Source organism: Mobula hypostoma, chromosome 2, assembly GCF_963921235.1.
Source record: "Mobula hypostoma chromosome 2, sMobHyp1.1, whole genome shotgun sequence".
Classification (NCBI taxonomy): domain Eukaryota; kingdom Metazoa; phylum Chordata; class Chondrichthyes; order Myliobatiformes; family Myliobatidae; genus Mobula; species Mobula hypostoma.
In genome coordinates this window covers 18,789,243-18,806,371 of record NC_086098.1, presented here as the reverse complement: position 1 = coordinate 18,806,371, position 17,129 = coordinate 18,789,243, and the positions used below count along the sequence as shown (strand labels likewise).

Genomic DNA, 17,129 nt, shown 5'->3' with positions numbered 1-17,129 from the left:
TACCCCCTGTTTCCTATACATTTCATACAACTCCCTCTTCTTCTTTATCAGAGTTGCAATATCCCTTGAGAACCAAGGTTCCTTATTCCTATTCAATTTGCCCTTAATCCTGACAGGAACATACAAACTCTGCACTCTCAAAATTTCCCCTTTGAAGGCTTCCCACCTACTAATCACATCTTTGCCAGAGAACAACCTGTCCCAATCCACATTTTTTCGATCCTTTCTCATTTCTTCAAATTTGGCCTTCTTCCAGTTCAGAACCTCAACCCTAGGACCAGATCTATCCTTGTCCATGATCAAATTGAAACTAATGGTGTTATGATCAATGGAACCAAAGTGCTCCCCTCCACAGACTTCTGTCACTTGCCCTCATTCGTTTCCTAACAGGAGATCCAATATTGCATCCCCTCTAGTTTAATGCAGTTTGCTCCCTGACTGCTGAGACATGTGTGCTGAGATACCAGCATCCACTCCTAATCCTGCCCAAGCAACCTTTCTCTGCTTGTGAGTCTAGATAATAAGTACTCGTCTTGGAATAGAAACAGGCCCTTTGGCCCATCTGATCTGTGAGAAACTATTAATCTTCCTAGTCCCATCGCCCTCTATACCCCTTCCATCCATGAACCTACTCAAATTTCTCCTAATTGTTGAAATTGAACTCACGTCATCCACTTCTGCTGGCAGCACGTTCTACACTCTCACCATCCTCTGAGAGTGAAGAAGTATATAACAATTACAAGATGGAAACAGGCCATCTTGGCCCTTCTAGTCCGTGCTGAACTTTTACTCTCACAAGTACTTGCTCATGTTCCATTTAAACATTTCACCTTTCATCCTTAACCCATGACCCCTTAATTCTAGTCTCACCCAGCCTTTGAGGGAAAAGCCTGCAAGCATTTACCCTATCGATAGCCCTCATTATTAGTTTTATCAGAGCAGAGCCTGGTGGCATGTTGTAGAATTCCCAGCCGAGATAACTGGATGCCTGACAGAAACCTTGTCTGTTTCTCATTGATGTCTTTGCTTTCCCTGTTTATCGACAACTGACACTACACACGTTAAATTTCACCAGTTTTGTTTGTTAACTTGATGAGTTGGTGTTTTATATTTTGCTTTTCTGTGTTTTTTTGCTGTTTGCGTGATTTTTTTAGCGTGGTGGTGGGGGGGGGTTGATATTTTTTTGAACAGTTTCTATAGTATTTCTTTGTTCCATGGCTGTCTGTGGGAAGACTAATCTCACGTTGTATACTGCATACATACTCTGATAATAAATGTACTTTGAATTGTTGGATCTTGAATCTAATATTTCTATTTACAATTTTGGCCTTTACAAATATGTTTGAATTTTTAACAGTCAAAATTAGCATTACAAGAAATGGAGTCATGAGGTTTCTCAGAACAAGTTTTTAAACATGCATTTGATTAGAGTTTCTCAGTTTGATTTGCTAGCTGGGAAGGGATGATGTCCCAGTCCTGATGATGTCCCAGTACTGAGCTCCAAAGTAAGCTAACAAAGAAAAATGGCTAAAATCTACATGTAAAGAAACTCCTGCCTTCAGATATTGTACAAATTCAATGAGCCAAATAGCTTCTTGCCATGTTTTAATAATGTAACGCATGGTTATTTGAGATACTGTCAGATGCCTGTCAGCTCGAACCAGTCTGGTCATTCTCCTCTGACCTCTCTCATTAACAAGGCATTCTCACCCACAGAACTGCCACTCACTGGATGTTGTTTTGTTTTTTGCACCATTCTCTGTTCTTTGTGAAAATCCCAGGACAGCAGCAGTTTCTGAGATACTTAGGGTACGTCCACACTACGCCGGATAATTTTGAAAACGAAGCTTTTTCTCTTCGTTTTGCCCTCCCATCCACACTGAGCCGGTGTTTTCAGCCCCCGAAAACGAAGATTTTCGAAAACACTCTCCAGAGTGAATAAATCTGAAAACGCTTAATATCCGGCGTAGTGTGTACGGGGTAACCGGAGAGATTTTAAAACGCTGTCATGACAACACCACAACAACAATGCTTTTTTCTGCTTCTGCTTGGTACTGCGCAAGCTGTTATAACGCGCAGTCGGTGTGAACGGCGTGAGAGTTAAATTGTAAAGTGAGTTTTTTTGACTATTTAAAAATGCTGTCATGACGTGCGGGAACAGATGTTCGTTGTTTTCTTGAACGCCACCACCTAAAAATTTCAGAACAGACGGACCAGACTGAAGCCAGTTGACCCATAGCTTACTGAATAAATAAGTATACTCACTTCGCCCTGTTTTCTGTCCTTGCCTGTATGAAGGTGGTTTACCTATTTATGCAAGTACTTCTCTGACAATAGATGTGTAACAGCCTAATGTAACATTGTATGGAAATACAAGATAACGCTGATGCAGACGTTTTATACATTTAACAAGGTACTTTATTAATGTAACAGAGTTAGTCAGTTTTTCAGTGTTCGTTGTCAGCTGGGTCATACTGTCCATGAACTCCCTGTCGGTTGCCTCCATACGCTCCAGTATTTGTTTTTTTTTAGTTTTAAGTCCTCCTGTGCGAGAGCCAAGAGCAATTCCTTTAAAGTTTTTCTACTCTGTAACTGGACAAACGCGCACGAAGTATATCATTTCCTCTTCGCTGGTTTCCTGTGTGTGTCCTGAGCATGCCCAGTAGGAGGAGATTCGCCCAAATATCCGCCTAATGTGGACGGAGATATTTTGAAAAATGCTTAGTGTGGATGCCTGTCGTTTTTACTCGAAACCGGCATTTTCAAAATTATCCGGCGTAGTGTGGACGTAGCCATAAAGCACCCCGTCTGGCACTGACAGTCACAGTCACTTAGGTCACATTTCTTCCCCATTCTGATGTTTGGTCTGGACAATAACTGAATCTCTTCATGTCTGGATGCTTTTATGCATCGAGTTGCTGCCACATGATTGGCTGATTTGATATTTGCATTAACGAGCAGGTGTACCCAATAAAGTGGCTACTGAATGTATATCAAACCAAATATCGTGCTTCAAAGTAAATTTGTTATCGAAATATATATATGTCAATATATACTACCTTGAGATACATTTTCTTGTAGCCATTTACAGGAAAATAAATATATTAAAATTTATGAAAAATTATACATAAAGGTGGACAAAATACCAATGTTCAAAAGGAGAATAATTTTGCATAAATAAATAAATACATAAACACTGAGAACATGAGTTATGAAGTCCTTGAAAGTAAGTCTGTAGATTGTGGAATCAGTCCAGAATTGAGGTGAGTGAAATTATCCACACTGGTTCAGGAGCCTGATGGCTGAAGGTTAATAACTATCCCTGAACCTGGTGATGAGAGAACTAAGACTCTTGTACCTCCTACTAGATGGTGGTAGTGAGAGGCAGCTTGACCTGGATGGTGCGAGCCCTTGATGTTGGATGCTGCTTTCTTGTGGCAGCACTCCTTATAAACGGGCTCAGTGCTGGGGAGGGTTTTGGCTGTGATGGACTGGCCTGTATGCGTTAATTTTGTGGAGTTTTCCATTGTTGACTATTGGTGTTTCCATGCCAGATTGCTGGATGAGCTGACAGTACCACACCAGCTCTCCGTCTCTGTGAGGTGTACCATAAGATTTGTTTTCTCTTCCACTTGCAGGTCTGACTGTGACAGCAGTAAAGGACTCTGGCGAGTGGAATTTGGAAGCAGGGGCACTGGTCCTGGCTGACGGAGGCCTTTGCTGCATTGATGAGTTCAACAGTATTAAAGAGCACGATAAGAGTAGCATCCATGAGGCAATGGAACAGCAGACTATCAGTGTGGCAAAGGCAGGGTAAGACTTCCTCATCTTTTGAAGTTAATTTTTGCAAAGGACGGAGATTGATGTTTGGTTTCTGGTTAATTTTATTTCGAGATACAGCACAGTAACAGGGTCTTCTGGCCTAATGAGCCTGCACTGGCCAATCACAGCCATGAGACTAAATAACCTACTAACCCGTATGTACAGCTGAGGAACATGGGAGGACCCGGCAAAAACCCACACGGTCATGGGAAGAACGGACGAGCTCCTGACAGACAGTGGCATAATTGAACCCTGGTCGCTGGCACTCTAATAGCTCGATGCTAACTTACGTTCCTTGGTCTCCTTAATTTTAAAGGTTATTTAATTTATTTATCTATTTATTTAGAGATAGAGAACAGGGCCCTTCAGCCCAATGAGCTGCACTACACAGAAACCCTATTTAACCTTAACCTATTCACAGAACAATTTACAGTGACCGATTAACCTACTAACTGGTACGTCTTTGGACTGTGGGAGGAAACTGGAGCACGTGGAGGAAACTGGAACACGTGGAGGAAACCCATGCGGTCATGGGGAGAATGTACAAACTCCTTACAGACAGCGTCGGAATTGAACTCCAAACTCCACCTCAAGCTGGAATAGCGTTGCGCTGGCGGCTACGTTACCATGGCGATCCCAACATTCAGTCTTCACAACAGCAAACTAAATTATTATTTATATTTCACAGCAAAGCCTCTATGGTTATCAGAAGAACAAATCATATAATTGTAATATATAAATTAGACTGTTCCAATGGCAACTGTAGCTCACCAACTCTCAAAGCTACCTCTTCCCACCCTGTTACTTGTAAAAATGCCATCTCAATTGCCGTCTCTGCAGCATCTGCTCTCAGGATGAGGCTTTTCAAGCCAGAACTAATGAGATGTGCTCCTTCATCAAAGAAAAGGGCTTCCCTTCCTCCACCATCAATGCTGTCCTCACCTGCATCTCTTCCATTTTGTGCTCATTACCCCATCTTCCCACCACTCTACCAGGAATAGGATTCCTCTTGTCCTCACCTACCACCCCACCAGCCTCCACGTCTAGCACACATTTCTCCTTAACTTCCACCATCTCCAACGGTATCCCAGCATCAAGCACATCTTTGCCTCCCCCCCCACTTCTGTTTTCTGCAGGGATCGCTCCCTATGCGATTCCCTTGTCCATTTGTCCATCTCCCACTGATATCCCTCTTGGCACTTACCCTTGCAAGCTGAGCAAGTGCTACACCTGCCCCTACACCTCCTCCCTCACTACCATCCAGAGGCAACACTTCACCTGTGAGTCTGTTGGGGTCATCTACTGTATCTGGTGCTCCTGGTGTGGCCCCCTGTATATCTGTAAGACCCGACGTAGACCGGGAGACCGCTTCACCGAACACCATCCACCAGAAAAAGTAGAATCTGCCAGTGGCCACCCAGTTTCATTCCACTTGCCATTCCCATTCCAATATGTCCATCCACGGCTTCCTCCGCTGTCATTTTGAGGCCACACTCAGGTTGGAGGAGCAACACCTTATATTCCGTCTGAGTAGCCTCTAACCTGATGGCAAGAACATTGATTTCTCGAACTTCTGGTAATGCCCCCCTCCTCTCCTTCCCCATTCCCCATTCTCCGTTCCCACTTCCCTCTCTCACCTTATGTCCTTACATGCTCATCACCTCCCTCTGGTGGACCTCCCCCTTTTCTTTCTTTCATCGCCTTCTGTCCTCTGCTATCATACTCCCCCTTCTCCAGCCCTGTATCTCTTTCACCAATCAACTTCCCATTTCTTTACTTCACCCCTCCTCCTCCTCCCGGTTTCACCTTTCACCTTGTGTTTCTCCCTCCACTCCCCCCACCTTCTTACTCTGACTCGTCATCGTTTTTTCTCTAGTCCCGATGAAGGGTCTCAGCATGAAACATTGACTGTACTCCTTTCCATGGATGCTACCTGGCCTGCTGAGTTCATCCAGCATTTTGTGTGTGTTGCTTGGAATTCCAGCATCTGCAGATTTTCTCTTGTTTGTGACTGTAATATCAATGTTTGAATTAAACATCCTAAATAAACTTGGTTCAAAAGTTTGACCTAGTACAGAATTATAGGAATTATAAAATAATTTATCATTACATGCACTTTATTCGCTGCTGATGGTTTAATTAACTTGTAGAAAAAGATAGTGTTAAAATAATTTCCTCATTGGTGTTTGCTGCTGGGTTTCGCCCATCTTCAGTATCGTGCACATTGATATAAAGTCATACTTTGCGAGGATGAATACTTATGAAGAATATTAAATACCAGATATACTATTTGAAAACACAAGCAGACAAGCGCACAGATTGACCTTTGCATTAGCCATTTGGATAATAGAAATTAACCCTTGCACAATGCACAAATTATCACCCAAAGGGAATAAAATTTACGCTTCTGGAATTTATGTGAAAAATATAAATTAATACAATCCATGTATTTTTTGATTAGTGTTTCTTAATACATGTACAGATGATACAACTTTACATTATGGAAAATCATGGTATGGTCTGATTTCTAGGAACGTGTGTCCACTCAGTGTAGTAGTTGATTGTATATTAATTTAATTTTTTTTTTAAAAAGTTAGTTACCTGAAGTTCCCGCTGAGAAATTGGAGGCAGTTGGTGCTCCAATCCAGAGGAGGCCAATGCTGAAATGCATTCTGAAGTCTATTTGTTCCCATTCAGTATTGAAGATAAGATTCAGATTTACTTATCACGTGTATATCAGAACATACAGTGAAGTATGTTGTTTGCGTTAACAATCACATACCCAAGAGTGTGCCGGGAGAAACCCGCAAATGTCACCACACATTTCCAGTGCCAACGTAGCATGCCCACAATGCTCGGCAGAGCAACATAGAACAGAAGAGAACAAAACAACAGTAAAAGAAACCCCGTTCCTCCTTCCCATCTACTTACCCATCCGTGCAGATACAGTCCTCCAACCCCAGGACAGGCCTGCTTCGGCCTACAGCCTACAGTGGATTCTGACTAGGGTTGCCAACTTTCTCACTCCCAAATAAGGGACAAAAGTGACATTCAAATACGGGACACTTGTGTTTACCCCAAGAAAGACTACCATGACTATGAAGCCTTGCGCGACACCTGTGTGCGCATACGTGACGTGCTCATGCATGTACGTGCCAATTTTTTTTCTACAAATCGGTTTTGGCTTAATCTTCCGGATTCTGATACACTGTACATACATTATTTCTACTTTATATAGGCTGTGTATTTATCATATCATTCCTGCTTTTACTGTTGGCCTTTATTACAAAGGGAATTGAGTACAAGAGCAAGGAAATCCTTTTGCATTTGCACAGGGCCCTGGTGAGACCACACCTGGAGTATTGTGTGCAGTTTTGGTCTCCAGGGTTAAGGAAGGACATCCTGGCTGTGGAGGAGGTGCAGCGTAGGTTCACTAGGTTAACTCCTGGGATGTCTGGACTGTCTTACGTAGAGAGGTTAGAGAGACTGGGCTTGTACATGCTGGAATTAAGGAGATTGAGGGGGGATCTGATTGAGACATGTAAGATTATTAAGGGATTGGACAAGATAGAGGCAGGAAATATGTTCCAGATGCTGGGAGAGTCCAGTACCAGAGGGCATGGTTTAAGAATAAGGGGTAGGTCATTTAGGACAGAGTTGAGGAGGAACTTCTTCTCCCAGAGAGTTGTGGAGGTGTGGAATGCGCTGCCTCAGAAGGCAGTGGAGGCCAATTCTCTGGATGCTTTCAAGAAGAAGCTAGATAGGTATCTTATGGGTAGGGGAATCAAGGGTTATGGGGACAAGGCAGGAACCGGGTATTGATAGTAGATGATCAGCCATGATCTCAGAATGGCGGTGCAGGCTCAAAGGGCCGAATGGTCTACTTCTGCACCTATTGTCTATTGTCTATATGTTAGTGTTATTTTAGGTTTTATGTGTTATTGGTATGATTTGGTAGGTTATTTTTTTGGGTTTGGAAATGCTCAAAAATTTTTCCCATATAAATTAATGGTAATTGCTTGCTTCTGCGCCTTACGCCATTTTGGCTTACGAGCGGTTTCATAGGAATGCTCTACCTTAGCGGGGAAATACGGGACAAGGGCGGTCCCGTATGGGGCAAACCAATTTCGCCCCATATATGGGATGTCCCGGCTAATACGGGACAGTTGGCAGCCCTAATTCTAACTCACAGGCTTTTGGCCTTCGACTTCCCCAGCAGATCTACAGAGATTCACAGACTCTATTATAAAACTATAAATCATTATAACATTATAAAACATTGGTACTGATCATCTTTCTATCTTTAGTCTAGTGTGCAAGCTGAACACAAGAGCCACTGTGTTGGCGGCTACTAATCCAAAAGGCCAGTATGATCCCAATGAATCCATCACTGTAAATACAGCTCTGGCTAGCCCACTCCTGAGCAGATTTGATCTTGTTTTGGTGCTCTTGGATAGCAAAAATGAAGAATGGGACAAAGTCATTGCTTCTTTTATTCTGGAAAATAAAGGTTTGTATATAAGGTCAAAAGGATTTTTTTTTTTGGTTTTGTATGCTTACAAGGATATTTTAATAACATCAAATGTTTGCATGCAAGAATGTTTTTTACTTGTAATTTTGTTTGAGATACAGCACGGTAACCTGCCTAATTACATCCATGTGACCTACTAACTTGTATATTGTTGGAATGTGGAAACTTTCCAAAAACTTTTCCAAAAAAATTTTCCAAAAAAAACTGAAACACCCAGAGGAAACCCAGGCGGTCGCAGGGAGAATGTACAAACTCCTGACTGACAGAGTGGGAAAGGAACCCGGGTCGCTGGCGCAGTAATAGAATTACACTAACCGCCGTGCTATACCGTGTCAATTTGCTTTAATTGTAAAATAATATTACTTACTGCCCATTAGTTACAGCAGTGGCGTTTAGAGCAGCAATGAAGGTCTTCCATTGCTGGCGGTGTTCGGGGCTTCCTTCATCGTGTCAGTAGCTTCCTCTCGGTTTTCACTATTGTCAGTCTTGCAAGTCCAGGGTGAAGACCCAAGAATACTGCCACACTCCGATAAAGAGGGATTCTTCATTGCTGTTCCTGCAATAATTATCAGTTTTACCAGTAAGGGTTGTTAGCCCTGAGTTGAACCCCCGAGCCTGAAGGACCACTCTTGGTCTGGCCTCTACCCTTTGACCTGTTTGGCATGAGTGACCTGACGAAGAGCCAAAGCATAAAGCCCGGACTCCAGCCAACATAGCTCTCCAGGTCATTCTGCCTCACAGTCCTCAACAACCACCACAAGGCTGGGGTCCTCGTGGAAATACAAAAACAATATATTCTCTCTTAAAATTCTTAGCCTGCCCAACTGTCTCTCTCAAATTGTGGAGCATGGAGAAGATGAAAACCTACTTCTGTCTGATCAAAACTTTGCAACCTAAGATTTCCGAAGAAGCAAATAAAATCCTTTTGAAGTATTACCAAGTGCAACGTCAAAGTGGGTTCAGGAATGCAGCAAGAACCACAATACGCATGCTTGAGAGCTTGGTTCGTTTAGCTGAAGGTAAGTGTTCTTTGGATTTTTAATTATCAGTACAGAAATAATAGGTTTAATTTTATATCATCAAAAATCAAGGAATTGACCATATTTTGAGATGGTGCTTGATGGCTCCAGTAAGATGGTGACGCGCTTGGTCTCAGTGACCTCTCTGGGTCCAACACATGGTGCAAATGTGTATCTTAGTAATTTTTCTTGTGATCCCAAGACATAAGAACATAAGAAATAGAAGCAGGAGTAGGCCATCTGGCCCATTGAGCCTGCCCCGCCATTCAATAGGATCATGGCTGATCTGTCCATAAACTCAGCTCCATCTACCTGCCTTTTCCCCATAACCCTTAATTCCCTTACTATGTAAAAACCTATCTAACTGTATCTTAATTATATTTAGTGAAGAAGCCTCAACTGCTTCCCTGGGCAGAGAATTCCACAGATTCACCACTCCCTGGGAAAAGCAGTTTCTCCTCGTCTCCGTCCTAAATCTTCTCCCCTGAATCTCGAGGCAATGTCCCCTAGTTCTAGTCTCACCTACCAATGGAAACAACTTTCCTATTTCTATCTTATCTATCCCTTTCAAAATCTTGTATGTTTCTATAAGATCCCCTCTCATTCTTCTGAATTCCAGGGAGTGTAGTCCCAGGCGACTCAATCTCTCCTCATAGGTTAACCCCTTCATCTCTGGAATCAACCAAGTGAACCTCCTCTGCACTGCCTCCAAAGCCCCCGCAGACATTGTTAATATAAAATACTGTAAGTCCGGTTCATTGGTTCATTGGCAAGACCGACAAAGGGAGAGCTGTCTGGCTTTGGTTATTGTGTAGGTCAAGCTCTCATGCTGTGCCTGATACAGCCGTGCAGGGGTGGAGGTGCCGGAATCCACGTGGGAGAGAACAGGTGTGTGGTAGGTGCGTTGGGATCCGTGCTGGGTTGGGGGTTGGCCTTCCCATTAGTGCTTCTCTCCATTGTTCGTCCCCCAGGAAAACAAGCTGGATTGGCGACAGCTAAACCAGCACGAGACAAGCTGATTTGCCCTCGTCTGCTGAACCAGCATGAGATGAGGAACTGCTGCATACTCATTCCTGCAGAAATGTAGGATATTTAAGCTGTTAAATTAAGTTCCGGTTAGTTAATCAAGTGAGGACTTCACTTAATTTTTTGCATATTTCTCAAAGCTTACACAGATTTGATGGAACCGAGGTGCAGGGGTCCTGACGAAGGGTCTCGGCCTGAAACGTCGACTGCACCTCTTCCTAGAGATGCTGCCTGGCCTGCTGTGTTCACCAGCAACTTTTATGTGTGTTGCTGGGGTTTTCATTGTTTTTCCCCCCAGATAAATATTGCTTTAATAAAGCAAAATATATTGGAAATTCTCCAATTCTCTGCTTGTATACTAATGTGCAGCAAATGTAATTATACGGATGTAGTTTTCTGATTTTTTTTTAATTTCCTGAAATTAAAAAAAATTGTTGTTTAGCTCACGCAAGATTGATGTTTAGAGATGTAGTAACTATTGAAGATGCCATCACAGTGGTCTCTGTAATGGAGTCATCAATGCAGGTATGTACTTTTAAAAAACATTTTCTGTAGAAATAAGAATCAAATCTTTTGTGAGGCATTGAAATTGGAAGTTTAGTCATACCCAGGGATACAAGAGAAGAGGTTAATTTCCATTGAGTCCTCGGGAAATAGTGTTCATTTGTATCTTTAATAATTTATAGTTGAGCCAACTGTCTAACAAGTAGAGAATGCTGCATTATCTCAGTGATATTCACGTATACTACAGAATCAGGTTTGTCATCACCAGCATGTGTCATGAGATTTGTTAGCTAAGCAGCAGCAGTTTAATGCAATACATAATATAGAAGAAAAATAGATAAATAAGTAAATCAATTACAGTATATGTATTTTGAATAGATTAAAAATCGTCCAAAAACAGAAATAATATATATTTAAAAAGTGAGGTAGTGTTCACAGGTTCAATGTCTATTTAGGAATCGGATGGCAGAGGGGAAGAAGCTGTTCCTGAGTCGCTGAGTGTGTGCCTTCAGGCCTCTATATCTCCTACCTGATGGTAACAGTGAGAAAAGGGCATGCCCTGGGTGCTGGGGGATCCTTGATAGTGGACACTGCCTTCTGAGTCACCGCTCCTTGAAGATATCCTGGGTACTTTGTAGGCTAGTACTGTACCCAAGATGGAGCCGACTGAGTTTACAAACCTCTGCAGTCCTGTACGGTAGCGCACCCCCCTCCAATACCAGACAATGATGAAGCCGGTCAGAATGCTCTCCATGGTACATCTATAGAAGTCTTTGAATATTTCTGTTATCATGCCAAATCTCTTCAAAATCCTTATGTAGTCACTGTCTTGCCTTCTTTATAACTGCATCGATATGTTGGGACCAGGTTCGGTCCTCAGAGATCTCGACATCCAGGAACTTGAAACTGCTCACACTCTCCACTTCTGATCCCTCTATGAGGATTGGTGTGTGTTCCTTCCTCTTACCCTTCCTGAAGTCCACAATCAGCTGTTTTGTCATACTGATGTTGTGCAAGGTTGTTGATGTGACACCACTCCACTAGTCAGTCTCCATCTGAGATTCTACCAACAATGCAAATTCAGCAAATTTATAGATGGTATTTGAGCTACGCCACACATTCATGGGTGTAGAGAGAGTAGAGCAGTGGGCTAAGCACACACCCCTGAGGTGCGCCAGTGTTGTTCATCAGCGAGGAGGAAATATTATCTCCAATCTGCAGATTGTGGTCTTTTGGTTTGGAAGTCGAGGATCCAATTGCAGAGGGAGGTTGCAGAGGCCCAGGTACTGCAAGTTCTCAATCAGGATTGTGGGAATGATGGTGTTAAATGCTGAGCTATAGTCAATGAACAGCATCCTGACATAGGTTTTTGTATTGTCTGGGTAGTCTAAGGCTGTGTGAAAACCCATTGAGATTGCTTCTGCCATTGACCTATTGTGGCGATAGGTAAATTGCAGTGGGTCCAGATGCTTACTGATGCAGGAGTTCAGTATAAAAGTGTTACACAATATTGGACGATGTTTGAGTATCTTGGTTTTTCGGTGACTCTATATAGTTTACATTTTTGTTACTTCCAGGGAGGTGCACTTCTTGGTGGTGTGAATGCGTTGCACACGTCCTTTCCAGAAGATACCAAAGAACAATATAAAATGCAGTGTGAACTGCTTCTGGAAAGACTGGGCCTAACCGATCTTCTCCAGCAAGAACTGCAGAGACTTGACAGGTAAAACATCACACTGGCTCACTGGAGATTCGGGAACGGTACAAAACTTTACTACAAGTATACTTGAGGATAAGTTAATTTGACAATTAAAAATACCGCGCCATTTGTATTAAATAATTACTTCGATAAATGGCTATTTCTGATATGCTAAATACTTCAATGTTGCAATTAAAACTGAAAAGAGAGAAGATGTATATTAAAAAATATTATAGCGCCTTGAAAAAGAATTCAGCCTCCAACCCTTTGTTCAGATAAATGAGTATCACAACTAGGGATTTCGAACAATTTAACTGACAATTTTTATTTGTGAATCATATGCTCCTCTTTTCATGGTAGAGCCCAAAAATCAGGGAAATCTGCAAAGCATAAAACACTAAAAATTCAAAAACTGAAGTGTCAGCAGTTCAAAAGTATTGGTCCCCCCGCCCCTCTTTTGTTCAGTACTTGGTTGAACCTCCTCCCACAGCTTTTACAGCCAGTAGACTACTTGGATTAGTCTCTATTTGCTTTGCACAATGTGATGGAGCAAGATTTGCACATTCCTCCTTGCAGAATTGCTAAAGCTGAAAAATGAACTTCCTCCCCAGTTTAAACTTTCTGGCAGAGCTAGCAGGTTTTTATCCAGAATGTCTCTCTGTATTTATCAGCATTCATCTCCCAATAATCCTGACCAGATTTCCAGTCCCTGCTGCTGAAGAGCATCCCCAAAAGATGATGCTACCTCCACCATACTTTACAATAGAGATGATATTACCTAGCTGATGCACAGTATTACATTTACGCCACGCGTAACACTTAGTGTTCAGCCCAAAAAGTTCCACTTTAGTCTCACCTGACCTTCTTCCACATCTTCACAGTATCTTCTAAGTGATGCTTTACAATATCTTTACAGGCAGAGGTGTGTTTTTTTTAGACAGATCTTCTTCTTGGCCACTCTTCCATAAATACCCTCTTTGTGCAAGGCCTTACAGATCTGTGGAGCCATGAAATTCATCTCCAGTTGCAGCCACGGGTTTCTGCAGCTCAGAGTGATTGTTGGTATTACAGTAGCTTCTTTTACAAGTGCTATTTTTCTCCAGCGACTACATTTTAAGACCATAAGATTTAGGAGCAGAAGTAGGCCATTTGGCCCATTGAGTCTGCTCCGCCATTCAATCATAGGCTGATCCAATTCTTCCAGTCATTCCCATTCCCCTGCCTTCACCCCATACCCTTTGATGCCCTGGCTAATCAAGAACCTATCTATCTCTGCCTTAAATATACCCAATCACTTGGCCTCCACAGCTGCTCATGGCAACAAATTCCACAGATGTACCACCCTCTGACTAAAGTAATTTCTCCGCATCTCAGTTCTAAAAGAATGTCCTTCAATCCTGAAGCTGTGTCCTCTTGCCCTAGCATCCCCTACCATAGGAAATGACTCTGCCATATCTAACCTGTTCAGGCCTTTTAACATTCGGAATGTTTCTGTGAGATCCCCCCCCCCCCCGCCCATTCTCCTGAACTCCAGGGAATACAGCCCAAGAGCTGCAAAACGTTCCTTATACGGTTTTCCTTAAATTCCTTGAATCATTCTCGTGAATGTTCTCTGAACCCTCTCCGATGTTAGTATATCATTTCTCAAATAAGGAGCCCAAAACTGCACACAGTTCTCCAAGTGTGGTCTCACGAGTGCCTTATAGAGCCTCAACATTGCATTCACCTTCTTCACAACCGACTCAACCTGGAGGTTAACCTTTAGGGTATCCTGCACGAGGACTCACAAGTCCCTTTGCATCTCTGCATTTTGAATTCTCTCCCCATCTAAATAATAGTCTGCACATTTATTTCTTCCACCAAAGTGCATGTCCATAAACTTTCCAACATTGTATTTCATTTGCCACTTCTTTCCCCATTCCCCTAAACTATCTAAGTCTCTGTGCAGTGTCTCTGTTTCCTCAACACTCCCCGCTCCTTCACCTATCTTTGTATCATTGGCAAATTTAGCCACAAATCCATTAATACCATAGTCCAAATCATTGACATACAGAGTAAAAAGCAGCGGTCCCAACACCGACCCCTGTGGAACTCCACTGGTAACTGGCAGCCAGCCAGAATAGGATCCCTTTATTCCCACTCTCTGTTCGCTGCCGACCAGCCAATGCTCCACCCATGCTGTTAACTTCCCTATAATTCCATGGGCTCTTACCTTGCTAAGCAGCCTCACGTGTGTCACCTTCTGAAAGGCCTTCTGAAAATCCAAGTACACCAGATCCACTGCATCTCCTTTGCCAACCCTGCTTGTATTTTCCTCAAAGAATTACAGTAGGTTAGTCAGGCAGGAACTTCCTTCCAGGAAACCATGCTGGCTTTGGCCTTTCTCGTCATGTGCCTCCAGGTACTCCATAATCTCATTCCTAACGATCGATTCCAACAACTTCCCAGCCACTGATGTCAGGCTAACAGGTCTGTAGTTTCCTTTCTGCTGCCTCCCACCCTTCCTGAATAGCGGAGTAACATTTGCAATTTTCCAGTCATCCGGTACAATGCCAGAATCTATCAATTCTTGAAAGATCATCGTTAATACCTCCACAATCTCTCTCGCTACTTCCTTCAGAACCCGAGGGTGCATTCTATCAGGTCCAGGAGATTATCTACCCTCAGACCATTAAGCTTCCTGAGCACCTTCTCAGTCGTAATTTTCACTGCACCTTCTTTACTTCCCTGACAGTCTTGAATGTCCGGTATACTGCAGATGTCTTCCACTGTGAAGATCGATGCAAAATACACATTCAGTTCCTCTGCCATCTCTGCATCTCTCATTACAATATCTCCAGCATCATTTTGCATTGGTCCTATATCTACCCTCGACTCTTTTACCCTTTATATACTTGAAAAAACTTTTAGTATCTTCTTTGATATTAGTCGTCAACTTCCTATCATAATTCATCTTTTCCTTCCTAATGACGTTCTTGTTTCCTTCTGCAAGTTTTTAAAAGCTTCCCAATCCTCTATCTTCCCACTAGCTGTGGCTTCCTTGTATGCCCTCTCTTTTGCTTTTACTTTGGCTCTGACTTCACTTGTCAGCCACGGTAGAGTCCTTCTTCCCTTCAAAAATTTCTTCTTATTTGGAATATATCTGTCTTGCACTTCCCTCATTTTTCGCAGAAACTCCAGCCATTGCTGCTCTGCTGTCCTTCCTGCAAATGTCCCTTTCCAGTCAACTTCCGCCAGTTCCCCTCTCATGCCATTGTAATTTCCTTTATTCCACTGAAATACTGACACATTGGATTTTATGTTTTCCCTCTCAAATTTCAATGTGAACTCAATCGTATTGTGATCACTGTTCCCTAAGGGTTCCTTAACCTTAAGCTCTCTTATCACCTCCAGATCATTACACAACACCCAATCCAGCACAGCCGATCCCCTGGTGGGCTCAACAACAAGCTGTTCTAAAAAGCCATCCCTTAGACATTCCACAAATTCTCTCTCTTGAGGTCCAGTACTGACCTGATTTTCCCAATCCACTTTCATGTTAAAATTCCCCGACGATTATCATGACATTGCCTTTCCGACACGCCTTTTCTGTCTCCTGCTGTAATTTGTAATCCGCATCCCAGCTGCTGTTTGGAGGCCTGTATACAACCGCAATCAGAATCTTTTTACGCTTGCCATTTCTTAACTCAACCCGTAGACACTCTACACCTTTCAATCCTATGTCATCCCTTTCTAATGATTTAATATTATTTCTTATACACAGAGCCACGCCACCCCCTCTGCCTACTAACCTATCTTTCCAATACACCGTATATCCTTGGACATTCAACTCCCAATGGCAGTCAAGTTTCAGAGATGGCCACAACGTCATATATTGCCAATCTGTAGCTGAATTTCAAGATGGTTCATTTTATTCCTGTGCTGCGTGCATTCAAGTATAACACTTTTGGTCCAGTCTTTGTTGCTTTCTGTTTTAACTGCACCACACCTCTATTGCCCTGTAGCTCATGCCACTGGCTGTGATTAAGCCTCATCCCCTGCCTGTTCTTTCTATAATCTCTGTTGCATGCTATCTTTGACAGCATTGATAGAAACATGATGTGCATTGTTTTGTAGTTCAGCTCAAAAATCCGGCTTCAATATATTCTAAATTTAGAAAATGAGACAGTAAAATGTGAAAATAGTTGTGGGAGCCAAATATTTTTTCAAGGTACTTGTGTATATACATTGATATACACACACACACACACACATATATATATACATATAATATGTATATGTGTGTGTATAAACATATATTATATACATATACATTATATATTATATGTGTGTGTGTGTACAATTAACTTAAATAAGGTGCAAATAGGGAGCAAAAATAAGTGTGATAGTGTTCATAGGCTGGGTCATTGTCTGCTCAGAAAGCTGATGCCGGATGGGAAGAAGCTGTTCTTAAAATGTTGAGTGTGTGTCCTCAGGCTCCTGTACCTTCTCCCTGATGGTCATAATGAGAATGAGCATGTCCTGAGTA

General features: G+C 42.5%; 1 protein-coding gene across 3 annotated transcripts in view; it reads left to right on the top strand.

Moving 5' to 3' along the window:
- Nucleotides 1-17,129, top strand: part of mcm9 (minichromosome maintenance 9 homologous recombination repair factor) — an 85,907-nt gene that overhangs the window by 45,068 nt on the left and 23,710 nt on the right. For all 3 annotated transcript variants that reach the window (XM_063070432.1, XM_063070422.1, XM_063070413.1), the window contains 5 exons: nucleotides 3,639-3,813; nucleotides 8,130-8,332; nucleotides 9,169-9,372; nucleotides 10,841-10,923; nucleotides 12,480-12,625. In XM_063070432.1, the coding sequence (XP_062926502.1) occupies nucleotides 3,639-3,813; nucleotides 8,130-8,332; nucleotides 9,169-9,372; nucleotides 10,841-10,923; nucleotides 12,480-12,625 (811 nt within the window). The remainder of the gene's footprint in view (nucleotides 1-3,638; nucleotides 3,814-8,129; nucleotides 8,333-9,168; nucleotides 9,373-10,840; nucleotides 10,924-12,479; nucleotides 12,626-17,129) is intronic.